Below are 19000 nucleotides of genomic sequence, written 5' to 3'. Positions count from 1 at the left end.
AATTAGGGCAAATAGATCAATTGGAGTGCTCAGTGTCAAGATTTCAAAAGTTAATACAAGAAGGGAGAGATACCTCTGGAAGTATATTAAACAACAACAACACAAACCATTTTTTATTTTATTAGATAAGGGACCCCCTAATCATCTGGGGATCTACAAACAATATCAAAACCTTACAAGAGATCTCTGCAAGATGGTTGCCTTCCTCCTGCCCTGCTCTCTATAATTTGCATAAATTCTAAGCTTATATAGTAAAACAGAAAGCAGTGTCCCCACTCCCCAATCCTCCTCACCCCCACACCCTGACATCCAGCTCCCAGGTTCAGTCAGCTTCCCTCTGCCCTTACCCTTCTTCTCTCCAGAGGAGATCAAGGTTTTGGGAAAATACAACACAGGTTTGTGGGGTTTTTTTTCCCTTACAAAAAGCAAGAGGACTTCTGTATTGGGTAAAATGAGATGACTGGTCAAAACAAGATCCCCAAGATGGAAAGGGGTGAAAACCTAGTAACAAAAGACAATGGAAAAGCCAAAGACTTTTGTGCCTTCTTACCGAAGTCTTTAGTGAGAAGATCAATTATATCCAGGGGAATTCTGGATTAATAGGGCAGGAAGCTAGCAATGTCTAATTCCCACCAATTTAAAATGCCCACTAAAATATCCATGAAGCTCTGAAAAAAATGTAGAGTTGCACTAGCTAGGGAAACTGGGAGGTGGAGTGATGACTGCCAACTTCTAGTGGGGAAGGAGTTTCTGCTGGCTTTTATGGGGAGATGAGGTTGGGCTAAGGAGCACACTTGTGGTCTATATACACTATACCCTGTGATCTAGACAATGAAAGTGCCAAAAAAGATTGGGAAAACTTTTGATTCACTTCTACTAGCTGTCTTCAGCTTAGCAATACAGGGGCTGTAATGATCTGAAAACCGGAGTCTATCCCATTAATAAATTTATCAATTTATAAATAATTTTATAATTATTTATAATATAATTATAAACAAGAGGGGAATTCATAAAAACTGTAACTGTATTTTCTAAGGCAACCAGGGTTCTGCTTCATTTCTTCTACCATCAGCTCCTCTATTTTCTATATACTTTTGGAGACTACAACTTGAGTACACCACATGGTCAGTGACAGTGGTAGTGATGGTTGGGCCAATGGTTGTTATAAGGAAAAGCTCCAAATATAAGCATGCTTGGAGACATCATATCTGAAATAATGTAACAGGACAAACTGCAGAGTCAGACAACCCAGAAAATCAGAGACAAAATATTCCATCTCAGTGCAATAGAACCTAAAAATAATAAAACCACCACCAACACTATCAACTGCCCCATTTACTGCACACTTATGTGTCAGACACTATCTTAAGTACCTTACACACATTATCACATTTATTCCTCATAGCAAACACAAGATATCATTCAAATTTGTTTGAAAGTGGCAGGTAATAATAATAATATCTATCATTTATTGAGTCCCTATTATCTGTTAGGCACTAAGTGTCTTATGTCCACTATCTCATTAGATGAATGCCTACTAGGCACTAGAAAATGGGCTCAGCCTTCCCAATTCATTTTTCAAGGCTAAGTTTAAGCATTACCTCTTCCAGGAAGCCTTCCTAGGCCCTTATAATCAGGGGTAGGTATGCCCACTCTGCATTCCTCCCATCATCACCCTGTGCTTCTTTCTATCACAACTTTTATCTCATAACACACATATACACATACTCCAATACCAAACTATGAGCTCCAGAAGAAAACATTATAGAAATTAAGATGCAATAATAGATTATGTCTATAAAACAGTTCTACAAAGAGAAAGGTTAAAATAAAAGTTGCTTTTGAATGGCAGAATTGTTAGTGAATTTTGAGACTTCTTTAATATCTATAAAACAAGCTGTAAAATAAGGTCAACTCATAGGCTTATTATGAGGTAAACAGTTGTAAAGCCTCTTAGCATAGTGCCTTGCATGTAGTAAAGGTTCACTCATGTTAACTATTGTTATCAATATTATAAGGTGTTTGGTCTAGAATAAAGACTTAAAAATTCAGAGGATAATAATAACATCCTGTATTAGCAATTTTCTAAAATAATCTTGTATTACTTTTATAATAAAAATATTTAGTTTATACAAGCAAAACATACTAATTTTTTGGCAAATAATAAAACTAGAAAGTCCCACCCTGGCTCATGTGGCTCAGTTGGTTGGGCATTGTCCTGTGCACTGAAAGGTTGCTAGTTCAATTCCTGGTCAGGGCACATGCTGGGTTGCAGGCTCAATCCCTGGTGTGGGGCATGTAGGAGGCAGTTGATAGATGTTTCACTATCATATCAATGTTTCTCTCTCACACTCTCTTTTCTTCTCCCATCCTCTCTCTCTAAAAATAAATATATATATATTTTCACAAAACCTTGAAAATACACCTCCTTCACTTTTTCCCCCCACACCTAATCCCACCTCCTCCTTCTCTCTCACACTCTCTTTTCTTCTCCTATCCTCTCTCTCTAAAAATAAATATATATATATATATATATTCACAAAACCTAGAAAATATACCTCCTTCACTTTTTCCCCCCACACCTAATCCCACCTCCTCCTTAGAAGTAACCATTTCAACACTTCTAGTTGGAATCCTTCCACAGGGGGGATGTATTTGAATTTAAGCAAGAGAAAAATGTGTCAATTCTGAATACAGTAAATCCAAGTTGTAATAGGAGGATGGAAAATCAAAAGATAGTAAAATAAATAAGTACTTAAAGATCTAAAAATTAGAGATTCTTGAGTACCAGGGCCTTATACTATTACCACTACTATTTTTTTAAAAAATTATTAAAATGGTAATCATTTATTAATCTTTATGGGGGAAAAGTGGCCCTCACCTGAGATTAAGAAAATGGCACTGACCCATCAGCAAATGAGTGGATTAAAAAACTGTGGTACATCTACACAATGGAATACTATGCTGTGCTAAAAAAGAAGGCATTCCTACCATTTGCAACAACACGGATGGAACTGGAGAGCATTATGCTAAGTGAAATAAGCCAGTCAGAGAAAGATAAGCATCACATGATCTCACTCATTTGTGGAATATAATGAACAACATAAACTGATGAACAAAAACAGATCCAGAGACAGAGAAACATTGATCAGACCATCAAACCTCGGAGGGAAGGTAGGGGAGGGTGGGGGTAAGGGGGAGAGATCAACCAAAGGACTTGTATGCATGCATATAAGCCTAACCAATGGACACAGACAATAGGGGGGTGAGGGCATGAGTGGGGGGTGTGGGGGGGTAATGGGGGAAGAAGGACACATATGTAACACCTTAATCAATAAAGAAATTAAAAGAAAATGGCACTGATAAAAGTGCCATTTCACACCCTTTATATGCAAATACCTGGATAAAGTATGCAAAGTTGTACTGAATTATTAACAATACTATTTGAGAGCAAGGACTGCAAGAGAAATGTCAAGGGGACAAAATCTTGAGTTTAATGGTGCCAAATGCCAAGAAGAAAACCAAGGCCTCGTCCCAAGGTTATTCATCAAGATAAGAGAGCTAAGGCAAATATAAGAACAAAAAGTTCCCGCAGTTCTTACAACACAACTTAAATAAACATTTATGAAGCTAATATATTTTGTTATAAAGTTTAACATTAAGTCATTATAAACAAGAGGGAAATTCATAAAAACTGTAATTAAAAAACAATTCAGTAGGCTATAAGTCTACACAATGCATATGAAATTTCATATTCGACTATGTCCTCTGGCTTTTACCCAAGAACATTAAAAAAAGATAAGAAAGAAGAAAAGGGAAAATGAATGTATAATTTAAAAAGAAAATACATTGAAAAAGAGAAAGGGGAAAATTAACAAACATAAAAGATTGGCTTTTGAGAGATCAAACCAAAGAATCCTCAGCAGTCTGTGAGAACACAAGTACTATATTCTTAGCTCTGGTGGTCTGGACAGTCAACTCCAAATGCCTCTTTCATCTCTGATCTTGGGATCCTGTCAAGAGCCAGGTGTAAAGCTTGTTTCTGATTTTTGGGTCACTACAGCAGAGAGAGAACTACCCTCCCTCCATTTCTGGAAACTGTGGGGATATATAACATCCATAGGGCCTTATAGATCCCACATAAGATCAGTTGGGAATAGAACAGGAGTGATTGGCTGCCCTTTTATCTTGATCACAGGGCTGATGCTTGTGGCACATGGAGGGAATTTCAAATTATGGAAGTCCAATCTACAAGGACTCAGGCAAGTGTAGCTCCACTAGAAAGAAGATGGCTCTGCCCAGATTGGCGTCCAGGTGTACCACTTGGCCATGGGCCCTCTTAGTGTAAAACAGTGGTTCCCAACGTGGGGCACACCCCCACAGGAGGGGACAATTTGATTTTTAAGGGGGGCAATTCAAGAATGAGTTATTAACAGTGAATTTTTTGCATTTCTTATGGTTCTAGGGGCCTCATATACAGTATATACATATATATTGTGACATATTTATGCACTTTAGTCCTCTATTATATGTTCTGAAACTTTTCCATTTTTTCATATCACTTCATATTATTGTTATTTTTTAAACAATTTCATAGTGATTTCTTCCTCAGTATTTCAACTGTCCTTTTGTTCTTTTATTTTTCTCTTTCATGGATGCCATGTTCTTTTGGAAGCTTGTTTAGACCAAGTTAATGGCCTTTTAGGTTTCTTCCATGTGAATAGGAGTTCACTTTTTGAAAATAATAAGAATTATATGTCACGGGGGGAGGGGCATCAGGATTTTAAATATGCTTAGGTGGGGCATGGCCACAAAAAGGTTAGGAACCACTGGTGTAAAGGATCTGTCTTCCCTTTCCTCCTACTCTCAGAACCAATGCATTGTGGATTCCACTAGGAGGCACCTCTGGCTTCTCCCAAAGATATCTGTGTCCCAGGCAGAAAATGTTCAATGTTTAAACACAAGATGGCAATATATACTGCTCTATTGCAAGGGCCTTGGCTTTGTGAAGGGAGCTGAAGGGGGGTGGGGAGTGCTGACTGAAGCTGAAATTCATTTGAATTTTATGTGAAAATTGGACATCATAAATATTTTGAATTTTTTGAGGAACCAATAATTATTTAATGCTATTTAGTCAAAGTATTCCAAGTCTCCAAGTCTTGGAAGTCTACCACAGCACACATCCCTACATCTCTCAAAGCTTGGGTATGACCCAGTCACCAATCTGCCTTGCTCTCCACAAATCTCCCCTTTCACCTTACGTCAGACGTTTTGGAGTAACCTTCTCTTCAGAGCCAAGAACCCCTCAGCTGGCAGTTTCAGGACACTCCCGTGCTCCTGAATAACCAATCACCACAGGTCTTAATTGGGTAAGGGTAAGGGCAGAGGTCACCTACGGTGGCAGATGAGAAAAAAGAAGCGGGAGAGAGCAAGTTTGAAAAGTAGGGAAAGAAAAGTGAAGAGAAATGGACAAAACTGAGGCGAAAGAGGGGGTGTGCTGAAGTGAGGAAAGGAAAGGGAAAATAAAATGAGGGAAAAGAAGGGGAAGAAAGGAGTCCATGACAGAAAAAGAAAAATTGGGGCAGAAAGGGGTAAATGAGGAAATACAGAAAAGGAGAAAAAGAAACGAGTAAAGAAAGGGGGCAAAAAAGAAAAGAAGAAAGCGGAAATGGATAAAGAAAGAGAAAAAAACGGAAGAAAGAATGGGAGGAAAAGCGCAGAAAGACTGAAGTGAGTGAGGGGAGAGGGGCAAAGTGGGAAGAGAAAAAAAAGAGGGAGAAGAGGATCGGCAACAGAGAGCCTGTCCGGGAGCTTGCATTCCCGGAAGCCAGGACAGCGATCTCCTCCGGTGGGGTTTAGGGAGAGAGGAGACAGCAAGTGGGGGGAGAGAGGGAAAGATAAGTGAAGTGAGAAGAAGGGGACAAAACTGAGGAGAGTTTGATCGTGCTTCTGTGAGTTTTGTCTAAGGCATTTATTGGGTACTCCTGAAGTGTGTCCCGCACGCTCAGACTTTGTGTAGGAGCAAATGTTTCTCTTTGTACCACCCCCGCCCCCAAAGAGGTTTGTGGAGCGCCGCGGTGTACGGCTGTAACTAGTAGGGCTCTCGAGGGCTGCTTCTCTCCTGTAGGGGGACCCGTCCGCGGTGGGATCAGAAATATTCGCCCTCCCACCGAGCTGGAGAACAGGGTGCTGCGGCACCCCCAGCCTGGCTACTCTTACATTTCTGGCGGAGGATGCGCCGCGAGGGGCGAGAGAACCTGAGCTGAGGCGCCGGGCACAACTAAGCGGGCAAGGGTGCGAGCCGCCCTGTGGTGCGAGGGCGCGTGGGTGCGGCGGGGCGGGGCGGGGCGGGGGTTTGGGGGCAGGACCGAGCGGGCTTAGGGCCGGCGCCCGCCCAGGGAAGCTGGAGCGATCTCCGTCGGCCCCCGAGGGGTAATTTACTTGCTGCCACGGCCCGTGCAGGCTCCTGGGCGTGCAGCTCGCTAGCTCACTCACTCGCGCTGGGCTCCTGCCACCGTTCCGCCGGCACAGCCCAGGGGAGCCCGAGAGCGGGTGAGCCAGCGAGTCGAGGAGGGAGGGAGCAAACAGGGGAAAACGAGGGCGCGCCCCGGCTCTCCCTCTACCCTGCTGCCCTGCTGCCCGCCCTTCCTGCTGCCACAGGTCCACCCCGAGTCTTGCTCACACTTGGGAAACTTGGGACGGCGCTGGGGCAGAGTGTGGCACCTCAGGGGCGGCCCGGGCCTCTAGCGGAGTGGGAGGAGGAGGAGGAGGAAGAAAAGGAAGTGAGCCCCAAGGATCCGCTCCGAGCTGTTTGTCCAGCTGTTTCTATTCGAACCCAGAGCAGCACAGCCAGAAGGGGGCCAATTCGAGGGTGGTTAGCTGGAGGCACTAATTTCCAACTCTTCTCTTAGCTTGCCTTTTCCAGACACCCTGGAGTCTCCTCAGGCCAACCCGGCGGACGCGCACCTGCCAGCCGCCCCAGACCTGGCAGGCCAGGCGGCCCCCGAGCCTGAGAAGATGGCCCAGCCCAAGACCGACTGCCGCTCACCTGTCGGTCTCGACTGCTGCAACTGCTGCCTGGACCTGGCCCACCGAAGTGGGCTCCTGGGAGACAGCAGCGGGCAGAACAAGAGCCCAGGCAGCCCCACCGTGAGCAACTTTCGGCAGCTTCAGGAGAAGCTGATCTTTGAGAACCTCAACACCGACAAGCTCAACAGCATAATGCGGCAGGATTCGCTAGAGCCCGTGCTGCGAGACCCCTGCTACTTGCTCAACGAGGGTATCTGCAACCGCAACATCGACCAGACCATGCTCTCCATCCTGCTCTTCTTCCACAGGTGGGTGTCTGAGCAGATGGGTGGGCATGCGTCCTGGCTCGCACCAGCTTCTGCTGTACCCTCACCTCGGACAAAAGGGGCTACCAGGAATTTCATGAGGGGCACTAAGGAGGCTGGTCTCTCAGGCTGCTGTGACCGACCCCACGGGCTACCTGGAGTCCTGTGGGGTGGAGGGGACGTCTGGCAGGTGGGAACTCTATTTGGAAGTGTGCCTGCAGAGGCTTTCCTAAGAAGGTGCTGGAGCCTAGAAAGTGGCTAGATCCCTAGATGGTTTGGAAGTAGCTGGGGGCACCCCCTCCTGCAATGCATAATTTCCGCTGCCACTTTGGAAATTCTGCTGTGCGATGCTCTTAGGACCTGAGTTCCACCCTTCACAAAAGCCCATTTCTAAATATGCAAACTCAGATTGAAACTTTGAGGGCTTTGAAATTACTGAATGCCACTGACTGACAGTGAGGCCAGGGAAAATGTCAAGACAAACTAAGAGGCTGCTGATGTGCAGCTGGTGGGGAATAAGAAAAATTATGGAGCCTTGAGAATTTCTTGATACTCTGGATGGGATACCCCCACCTCCTCCATGTCACGTCTTTAAATTTCCAATGATGGCTAAAAGCAGCCCCAGAGAGCATCCTAGGATGGGAGGGTGGATGAATCCATGTCATCGCAGATGTTTGTTGGAGTGTGCAGAGTGAGGGTCAGACTTCCTAGAAATCCTGCTGAAGGGCAAAAGGAAGAAACAGGGGAGGAGAGAAACACATTGGGAAGCCCCAAGGTGCCTATACGGTAGTCCTCTAGTCTGAGACAGTCTGGTCAGAGCCAGTCTTGGGGGTACAACTGAGGCAATTTCGAGACAGGGGAGACAACTTCAGGAAACCCAACTGCAGTGGGTTTGGTGGTTTTGGAACCATTATAACAGGGGACAGGTGTGTGTGTGTGTGTGGTGTGCATTTTATTTTTTCTCAATGATGCAGGTTAAATGCATGAAAGAGAACCCCATGGTGGGAGACCTGGGTTATATGTAGTACAAGTTATAGCCCTGCCTCACTATCTGAGCCTGAGCAAGTCACCTGACTTCTCTAGTCTCTAATGTACCTTCTGGTTCTGAGAGTCCAGGTCATGGGCAAGTGGTGTGCTCAGACAAGGTAATAAGAAATTGTGAGTACCACAGAATACTTGAATAATTGGATGGTTTTCCAGTGAGGCACAAAAAAGGGAATTTTAAAAGCAATCAAAATAGTCAGGAGCTACCCTTACTTAAGTGTTCAGACCAGGTTTACCACTGCAAACCCAGAAGTTCCAGGAGGGAACAAGCAGGGCTGCTGACTTCGTTAGCATCATCATAACAAGTTGTATTTCTCAGGCATTTTCCACCCCATTAAAAGCTCTTCCTCATCTATTATTTCACATTAGGTATAAATTTATTTCATTGTCTTAAAAAAACAACAAAACCAGACTCCGTTCTAGTGGATTTTTAGGGAATCTTCATTTCTGATGAAAGATTAGTATAAATGTATTCAGACCACACATGCTGTAACCCCACCAAGCAAAAGCCCTAACAGGCTCCTAACAATCCAGCTCAGCTTGGTAGGAGAGTGGCAGTGGGGGAGGGGTGACGGAGATACCTAGAAAGAGCTCCTGTCACATTTGCACTCTTTCAACTAGGAGAGAAACTGCCCCAAAATGGCCTTATTGATGTGTAAGAGGGGACACATCCTCAGTTGGGTTACTAGGCTTGGGACCTAGGAGGGTTGGATCTAGGTGAGTTAGGTGTGAGACTGAGAGCCTGAGATCAAAGGGTTCACTTGTGCCACACCTTGGGAGGCTTTCTGGTTGTCTGGGTTTCTCCAATGGAAAGACCTCCTTTGTCGCCTAGCCCATTGACACCTGTCCATTGGGGTTTGGTTATTGGCAAAGCATATAAATGATATAGGGTAGGGGTGTGGGTGTATTGAGGGCATTGTTGGAGGGAGCAGAGCGAATTGTTGGAAATGTGGACCTGAGCACCTTGCCTCCTGGGATCAGAGCAATTCAGTGTCCAAAACAGATAAGCCTTTCTTTCTGTAAGGCTGGGGAGTGTGACAGGGTCCTGTGGTAACAGCCTTCTAGTTCTAGCAGGACAAAATGTTCTTACATTTTTCTTGATAACTGAGATATTTGAGGTTGGGAATTCTGAATTTGCTTTAGGTTTTACCTAGAATGACATGCTCATTAGCAGAAGTAGGAGACCATTATTGCTGGTCATGGGGCTTTTCCAATATCTGAGCTGGAAAGACTTCTCCTGAGTGAAAATTTTCTCTTTCTTACTTCATTTATTCCCTGGATTTCTATATTTATACTTAAGTCATCAGTTTCACTTCTATTCCATTTATTGCTTTGATATTTCAAATTCCTGTTGGGGTGTGGTATATTTTTCCCCTTTAATTTATCTACTTTCAAGGCTACCTTTTCTGGAGAAGAGACTCTCCCTGCCCCTCCTCCTGCAGTCCATTTTCCTCCTGGAAGGGTTCCTATATTCTTGGGAGGGAGAGGCACATTCTTGACTTCTGTCTGGTTATCTCCCTTGACCCTCCTCCCCTTGTTCTCAGCTTAGTTCCCAGTGTCCTTGGAACACAAGAAAATAAGCAGTTTGAGGGTAGGCGGTGTGTTTTACACTCATTTGGTTTTCCCTGGGTTTCTTAGTTATATAGCCCGTATGCAATAAAGGATTTTTTGGTTAGATGACTGCTTAATTGTTGGTGTAACAATTGTAAAATGTAAAAAAGCAACTTTAGTCTTGGAAAATCCTTATTAAGGTTTAAATGTGATTTTTGTGTTTGTTTTTTGCTTGAACCATGTGTGTAACTCTAATAGTCTGGGAGAAGTCCTGATGGACAGTGCTGTATGTATACTCATAACTCAGTGGTAATGGGCATGTGGCTTGTCGGTATGTAAATGGTTTCTCTAAACTATTGAGAGGTGTGTTTTACTAAACACCATCCCTTTAATCTTGTGTTAGGTAACTAATAACTATAATAGATTAATAGCTAACATTTATTGAGCATTTACAGTTTGCACGAAGCATTATATCTGCCTAATCTCATTTAATATTTATACCAACCCATGAGATGGCTACTAGCACCCTTCTTCATTTTATAGCAAAGAAAATTGAGGCTTGGGAAAATTAAGTAACTTGCCCGATACCTCACAATGAAAAGCAGAGGAAAACTCCACCTAGGATCTGTCAGACACTAAATAATTGTCTATTAAGAAAAAAATGTTAAAGCAGAGGTAAATATTACGTGAGAAACTAACCAAATGTTTAAAATACCTTATTAGGTAGGGTGACCAACCATACCTTTCTGGGACATGGGACTTTCAATGTTTAAACTGGGACAGTCCCAGGGAAACTGGAATGGTTGGTCACCCTATTATGAGGGAACTCAACCTTATCATTTGAATATGCTTCTAAAACTGGAAAATTTAGGAGGCAGATAGAATATGCTGGGCAAACAGCTAAAATTTCCAATTTAAATGTAGCCTATGAAAAAACTGGTAAAGTTGAAATTTGAGGGGCCTTAATTCTTTGATCAATAAGGGGTAGCAATCTGAAATGGAAACTTTTGCCATATTCTGTTGTTGTCATTGTTGTTGCTGTAATTCAGATTTACTTCTAAGATTTTATCCAAAACTTCTTAATCAGCTCTATTTTGCTGCCTTTGGCTCCCAAGCACACATACCTGCCCTGGGTAGTCTGAGATATTCTGAATTGGAGTTCCTTTGTACCTTTAAAAGCCTTAGGAGCCTGCCTTTAAGCTTCTGAGCTGACACCAACTGGTTCCCACACTTAGATGCTCAGAAAATGATAATAGCAAAGATTTCTAATTGCTTTACATGTGCTAATTCATTCACCCTCCCCTATTGAATTGATATATAGTAGTAAAGGGAGAGATCAGGTTTCCAAGAAAAAAAAATGCAAAACATTATTTGTGCTTCTCTAAGTGAGTCTCAGAGTTCATGATTTCCTAAGTGTATATTCCCGGATCTGACTTCTAAGGATGTAGCTACTTACACGGTGTGATTTGAGGGGCCAAACTACTCTCTGGGCCTGCCTGCTGTCGTGCCTAAGATACAGTTTTCTGTCTAGGAACCATCTAAAATACCTCTCCCATAGCACAGTGGTATTCTGATCACACCATGAGAAACTCTGAATTAGAGATCACAACCTTTGTCAACTAATTTGCCATTTGATTTTGATGATGGAGTTCTTTGCTGTAGATAGGTTTCTATGTGGTTAAGCCTGCCATTCTTTGCCTTTGTGATTTTTGCTTTTGGTATCAAGCTTGGAAAGTCCTTCCCTAGCCTAAAGTAATGTAAAATAACTATTTCTTATGTGCCTACTGGTCTAACAAAGAATAGGCACTCTGATTAAGGCATTTTCTATTAAAAACACAATGCATTTGCAACTTAACATTCATGGTTTGAATACTTCAAGAGAAAGTTGATAGGAGATAAACTGTCTTCTTGCTGAGGCACAGATGTGAATTCCACATGCTAAGAGGCTTTTGCCTATGAGTGACCCTAGTGCTCTACCAGCACACTATATCTATCTATCTATCTATCTATCTATCTATCTATCTATCTATACACACACACACACACACACACACATCTATCTATACTAAATAAAGGGTAATATGCTAATTAGACCGGGAGACCTTCCAGGAGATCTTCTGGACGTCCTTCCAGACAAAACCATGGTGGCAGGCTGAGGCAGAGGCGGTTAGGGGCGATCAGGCTAGGAGGGGAGGGCAGTTGGGGGTGATCAGGCTGGCAGGGTGGGCCAGTTGGGGGCAAGCAGGCCGGCATGGGGGGCAATTGGGGGTGAGCAGGCTGGCAGGTGGAGCAGTTGGGGGTGAGCAGTCTGGCAGGGCTGGGCAGTTGGGGGCGATCAGGTCGACAGTGAGGGCAGTTGGGGGCGAGCCTACCAGCAGTAGGGGGAAGTTGGGGGCGAGCAGGCCGGCAAGGGGGGCAGTTGGGGGTGAGCAGGCCACCAGGCAGAGTGGTTAGGGGCGATCAGGCAGGCAGGCAGGTGAATGGTTAGGAGCCAATGGTCCCAGATTGTGAGAGGGATGTCCGATTGCTGGTTTAGGCCCGATCCCCAGGGGTCCCAGATTGGAGAGGGTGCATGTGGGCTGAGAGACACCCCCTCCCCCGTGCACGAATTTATATATATATATATATATATATATATATATATATATATATATATGTATTACTATATATATAACATACTACATATATAGCAGTAAATTGTATATAACAAAATTTGCTACTTTAACCATGTTAAGTATACAATTCAGTGGCATAAGGTACCTTCATAATGCTATGTATAACCATCACCATTATCCATTTCCAGAACTTTGTCATCACCCCAGACAGAAACTCTGTACCTCTTAAACAATAACTCCCCATTCTGCCCCCCTCCCATCCCCTGGTAATCTCTATTCTACTTTCTGTCTCTGAATTTGCCTATTCTAGCATTTTCATATAAGTAGAATCATATAACATGTGGTCTTCTGTGTCTGACTTGTTTCACTTAGTATGATGTTTTCAGGGTTCATCCATGTCATAATATATATCAGTATTTTATTTCTTTTTATGACTGAATAATATTTCATTGTGTGTATATACCACATTTTGTTTGTCCATGCATTTATTCATGGACACTTGGGTTATTTCCACCTTTTGGCTTTAGTGAAGAATGATGCTATGAACATTGATGTACCATTATCTTTTTGAGTTCCTTCTTTCAAATCTTTTGAGTCTCTACCTAGGAGTATAGTTGCTCAGTGCCTCCTTTTCAACCCAATTTCGTGGTCCTCTAATCAGAGTCAGTCCATACAAATGAAGTAACTCTCATGAAAGGAACAAATGTTTGTTTCTTTGGGGAGAATACCCCCTCCCTGATCAGCTCCTAGTGCTAGTGATTATAATGAAAAGAAAGCTAAGAAGTTTAACAAAGTGATGGAAATACAAGTTTTATGGGGGAGGGGGGATGATATGCTTTCTGGGTGCTCATGAATAAGAGACTGGCAAAAGTTTTAGTGTCTGATGAATGGCCAGGGTCTACCCTGGTTTACTTCCTAGGGTTTACTTTTTAAAAGACTAACATGTGACATCTTTACTCGTCATTGACTACTTTGTGAGCATTTGTTTATTAGAACTTTGTTCAGTATGACAACTCACAGGGAGTAGGGTTCTCTGTGAATAGATGTGGGAGAGCCAAGTTTGGAGAAGAAAGGTAGGAAGACAAGGCCTGCTACAGTATGGGGCTGTGAATAGCATGAGAGCTCAAGAGGTCTGGATGGAAGATTCATGATCTTAAAGAAAGGTGGCAAGAACAGAGCATGAATTTACCTATTTCTCCAGGTTGCCAGGAGTGGACGCATTTGAGTCCACACCTCAGAAAATACCTCTTCCCAGGGTGACCTTATTTTCCTGCCTGAAGAGGAGGTTAACATTCCTTCTTATATTTGCACTTCCAGATGAACTAACAAGCTCTCAATTCCAGGTAGAGTGTTGGCTCCTTTCCAGAAAGTCCTGAAGGCCAGGCAGTCTGTGTAAATGGAGGTGGATGTGTTTGGCCAGCACAGCCAGGGATTCCGGGTCCCCTGAGTGATGGAGCCCGGCATAACACTTCCCCCAACCTGTGGGCTGTTTGAAAGGAATGAGGTTGGTAGTATCTGCACCGGTGGTGGCTGTTTCACTGTGTTTGCTCATTGTAATTCTGCTCCTACCTGAACTTTCTCCTCTTATGTAAGACATCCCTCAAGATAACTACAAAGCCATAATCTGCCATGACTGGCTGGGTTTACATAACAAAGTGTTGGTGTCATGCAATATCACCTCTTGAGCCCCAGAGAAGCCAACATGCTGAGTGGGATGAAGTTTGGGCCCATTTGGTGAGGTACTCTGTGTGCCTCAGTGCACTCAAGGGAGAGCATTCCATGACCACAGGGGTCAAAAAGACAAAATTTCCCTTTTAGATGAAGAGAGCAATACTAGCCCAGGACATGTTGTGCTGTCCCAATGCTTGCAATAATGGGACAAGTCTTAGGGCTTCTCTGAGGGGCCATTGCTTTGGTACAGCAAGCCCTCCTTAGGGGGCTTCTAATGGGAACCTCATGAAGGCCAGAAGGTTAGATCCCAGCCTCAAAGCAGGTTAGATAAGAAGTGGGGCAGGAAAAAAATGGCTTATAGAGGCCATAGTCAATCATGCCACAATCTAGTTTAGCTAAGGCAGTGGTAGGCAAACTCATTAGTCAACAGAGCCAAATATCAACAGTACAACGATTGAAATTTCTTTTGAGAACCAAATTTTTTAAACTTAAACTTCTTCTAACGCCACTTCTTCAAAATAGACTCGCCCAGGCCATGGTATTTTGTGGAAGAGCCACACTCAAGGGGCCAAAGAGCCGCGTGTGGCTCGTGAGCCGCCGTTTGCCGACCACTGAGGTAAGGAGTCAGAGTGGGGATGAGATGGGGGTCTGTGAGAGTAGAAAGTAAGCTTTTCCAAATGTTAATCCATGCAGGAGAGAATCTTATCAGCTGGCAAGGCAGATTCACTTTTATCTTCTAGCTGTAAATCCCTGCCCCAAAGTAGCTATTGCACCTTTGGTAACAGTGTAGTAAGAGGTGTGAAATCTCAGTCAGCACAGGAGACTGAATGGGAGCTTCCCATTGTACAGACACTAGCCTAAGGGGAAATAAGAGCTGGAAGCCTGTTTGGTCAGTCATGCCCTAGGCAGGCTATTAGCCTTCCTCCCCTGGGAGCCACTTTCCTTAAATAGGCCCATCCTCAAATCAGGCCCTTGCCTGTGGACAGAGCCCTACAGGGACCTTCCCTATCCTTCCTCGAAAGAAGTTACTCACGAAATAGCCTTGGGTATTCAACCCATTTCCTCTTGTCTCCTCTTCAGGGGAGATGGAGAACAGCTGTCACAGTTTAAGGTTCTGGTTCGGATTTTTGCCAAGCTCTCTAGGCCAGCGATTGGCTACAGCTATCTCTAAGTAAGAAGGGGGTGAGAAGTGAGAGGAAGGGAAATGGTTCCAGAGGCTCCTACCTGGTTTACATCCCCCCCACTTCACCCCCCACACACCTCCCATTTAGTCTCACTCACAGACTAGGTTGGGCCTAGGCCAGCCAGAGGGCCCTGGCTCATATCTCGCACGTTCGTGCCTAGTGCCTTATGTAACAGAGATAAGTTACTGAGGCATCAAGGGGCCAGGCATTCAGAAGCCTGCTAGGGATCTAAGTCCAGCTCTCCCTAGGTCAGGCCAGCAGTCTGCTCAGACTGGGCTAGTAAAAGGCTGCAAAGGTGATCCCTCCAAAACTTCCACACTCAGCAGCAGGCAGGTGAGCTGCTGTGAGCTTAATGTCGTTTCAGGTGTGGTGGTGGTGGTGGGGGGTGGTAGTAGGTTCCTGCTATAGCCTGACAGTATACTGCTGAGGGGACAGCCTGGTACATTTAGAGGGGCCCCAGAACAGATCTCAGAAGTTCCTTTTCTTTTTGTATCTGCTTGTTGGTTCAGGGATTGTTCTGGGGACTCCAAGCAGAAGGGTTTAGTGGAAGCAGGAGGAGCTATTTAAAGGATGGCCCTAGAAGAGCCAATTCCCAGTTATTCTCCACAAAGTCTCAAAGTCTCTAGGCTGGCCTGAATTCACAATGATTCTTAGTTTCCTTCCTAGCCCATTCAGTAAGTTATATTACTGGCATAGTGCAATTGAGAGCCCTATGAAATCAAACTGGCTAGATTCTATGACATGTTTTTCTAATAAGCTAACTTGACTATCTGCAACACCGAATAGTCCCATCAATCTAATATTCCATTGGCTCAAAGTTTGTGACTAAACCAATAGGTCCTATTCTTCTCTTCCCTTGTCTTTACTAGCCTGTCCCATTGTGTTACCAGTGGGTAAATGACTCACCAGCTGAGGGTAGTTCAGGACACTTCTCTCCAGTAAGAGAAAGAGGAAGAAACAAGAAAATAACGCTTTTTAAAAGGTGGTATGGGAATAACTTAGCAGGCATGGTTGCATCCAAAGTTCAGATACATAAATCCTCAGACAAGTTCAAGACCACCCTCTCAGGTCTCAGGAGAACTGAGCACCCCAAGTCCCCGGCATCACAGCCAGAATCCAGTCAATATTGGCTAGCCTGAGGTGGAGGTGCAGAATTTCCCTTTCTTGAGACCCCTCTCAGGCTTCCAGCTTCTTTCTTCTCCCAATCTGCCCTTTATTGAACGCCTACCACAGATTTATCTACATGGGAGGTGGTACAGGCTAGGACTGGGGTGTAGGGAGCTGGGAGTGTAGCTAGGGGAGTGAAGCAGCTGTATCCAAGGCTGGTGTGGAACAAAGCAGTCCCACTGGACCTCCTGCTCCTTGAGAGAATGGCCTCAAGCTTATGGCGCCCTGGGTCTGCAGGTCCAGAGCTTGGGAAGTGACAAAACAAACTAGGAAGAGGGAGTTTCTTTATGGTGGCAGGTTCCAGAAGGGCCTTAAAGAATGCGTTGTCTTTGGCATTGTGGGAAGAAGCAGCTATGGGCTTTCTGGTTGGGAAAGGGGAAGGGAACCTTGCCAGTCCAGCAGTGCTCATGGGTAGGAAGGTGCTGGCCTGGGTGGCGGTGGGGCAGTGGTGAGGAAAACTTTCCATTCTTCTTGGGACAAAACCTAGAGTCACCAAGTTTCAGGAACGAGTAAAAGGCCCACTTCTCGTTGTCCCTCTCTGACTCAGGGCAAGCTGGCTCCTAGAATGCTCTCCTCAGGGACCTGGGTTAGCCCTTGATGAATTGAGGCCTTTGGGGCCTTGGAGCAAGAAGGGACTTCCTTTGATGCCTGGAGAAAGCCCACTGGAACCAGGATGTTGAGCTTGGTAGTGCAGTAAGGGTGGGCACCAGAGGAGCCTGTGGAGTGTGGCTTCATATTTGCACACCTCTAGTCTTGGTTTCTACCAGAACCTTCTGAAGTGGGTAACAGAACCAAGGGGATGTCAAGGTGCTCTCATGAGAATATATATATTCTCATTCGCTCAAGACTCTCTGGAAAAAAAATTGTTGGTGGACCCATAGGGTGTCATTTTAGCCTTGTTTGCACATTGTTAAACCCTTTTTTCCCAGATACCCTATAAATGAAGGCCCTGGGGTAGGGCTGAGCAAGGAGGGAAGCATCAGGTAGATAGAAAAGGAGAGGACGCTGGGGTAGCGAAAGGAACCAGCCTCAGGTCACTTGGTGAAGGAGGGTGCTGCTTATGGTCAGCACTTCACCCTGGTTTTCTGGAGCCCTCTACCCCAGGTAGTGTCCTGAGCATCCATGCCCACACCCTTTCCCACCACCAATGCTCTGGATAATTCACACATCTTAAGTTCATGAACAGATTTAATCAACAACAAATATTTCTTGCACACCTTCCATGTGCCAGGCTCAGTGTTAGGCACTGGGAATAGAATGGGAAAGTCACAAAAGGCATGGTCACAGCCATCATGGAATAGCCAGTGGAGTGAGGGAGAGGGACATTAACCAAATAATCACACTAATGAATTTCAAACTAAGTGCCAAGAGAGAAAAAGAATAGCTTCTGTCAGAGAGTATAACAAAGGATCAAACAAGGCTTCCTGTGGAAGTGATACTTGAGCTAATCATCCAGGCCAAATGAGACATTTTTAGGCAGAGGACTCTCAAAGGAACCCCTGAAGTCATACCATGTAGGTAGCTGCTCACACTCCTGGAAATATTGTTATGGCCAGCGGGTCCAAAAGGAGAGGACTGACAACATTCTGACACGAGGAAGAAATGAATTTGAAGTCCACAGGGCAACTAGTACTTAATGTCATCCTTTGCTAAAAATAGTCCATGACAGTATAGAAATGTATAAAAGCTGATCCTGGGGACTGCTGATAACGTGGTTATTGCCTGCTGGGAGGAGAATTTGTTTTTGTAAATTATTTACTGTAAAGAAAAAAAATAGGAGGGTCTTCTAGGTTTTCTTTTCCCTTTGTAGGCCTCCTTCTAAGTTATGAATGCTTCTCATTGTACAGAGGCAGTGGGGCACAGAGCTTTAGACTGCACTTATTGTGGCACTTATTTTCTGGGCTGCAAATGTCAGATATTTGTTTGGGGAAAAAAACAGCCCAAATGCAGAAGGATAGGGGGCTACACCTCTAAGAAGGGCAAAGAAATTGATGGAGGAGCTCCAAAGAGCTTTCATTTGCGAGGGATGGCCCTACCACAATGACAAGGCAGGTGACAGCTGAGAGCCCAGTATGATCCAAGGGAGTCTAATTGTAAAGGGTCCAGATAAGGCTGACAAGACTTCCTTAGACAACAGGAGGTAAACCTGAGACTTCAGGGGGCTATGGGGCTAGGCTATAGGAACTAAGTAAGTGATCCAAGAGGTGGGGTGAAGGGTGGTAGAGAGAAAAAAGAGGTTAATCTTCATATACAAGAAAAGTCACAACTCAGAGATGGTGACTAGCTGTTTCCAAACCACAATAGGAACAGAACAAGAGGAAACAGGCTTCTACTGTAGCATGAAGAATTGAGATTAGATAGCAGAAAGCATTTCCTGACTACAAGCATTGAAAGAAGCTAGATGAAATTACCATGGGATGTTATATTAATTTAT

General features: G+C 44.3%; 1 protein-coding gene across 6 annotated transcripts in view; it reads left to right on the top strand.

Moving 5' to 3' along the window:
• Nucleotides 1-5390: 5390 nt before the first annotated feature.
• Nucleotides 5391-19000, top strand: part of TSC22D3 (TSC22 domain family member 3) — a 62214-nt gene continuing 48604 nt past the window's right edge. The window contains exons 1-2 of one of the 6 annotated variants that reach the window (XM_080652443.1): nt 5391-5730; nt 6912-7337. In XM_080652443.1, coding sequence (XP_080508569.1) covers nt 5669-5730; nt 6912-7337 — 488 coding nt within the window. In that variant the 5' untranslated portion in view covers nt 5391-5668. Of the gene's footprint in view, nt 6295-6405; nt 6553-6645; nt 6661-6911; nt 7338-19000 lie in introns of those variants that run through there. The other 5 variants (XM_080652446.1, XM_080652445.1, XM_080652444.1 and 2 more) reach the window with 5 other exon arrangements.

This window comes from Plecotus auritus, assembly GCF_963455305.1.
Source record: "Plecotus auritus genome assembly, chromosome: X".
In the NCBI taxonomy this organism is placed as follows: Eukaryota; Metazoa; Chordata; class Mammalia; order Chiroptera; family Vespertilionidae; genus Plecotus; species Plecotus auritus.
Note: the sequence above shows the minus strand (reverse complement) of the source record. Positions and strands in the feature narration are given on the sequence as shown.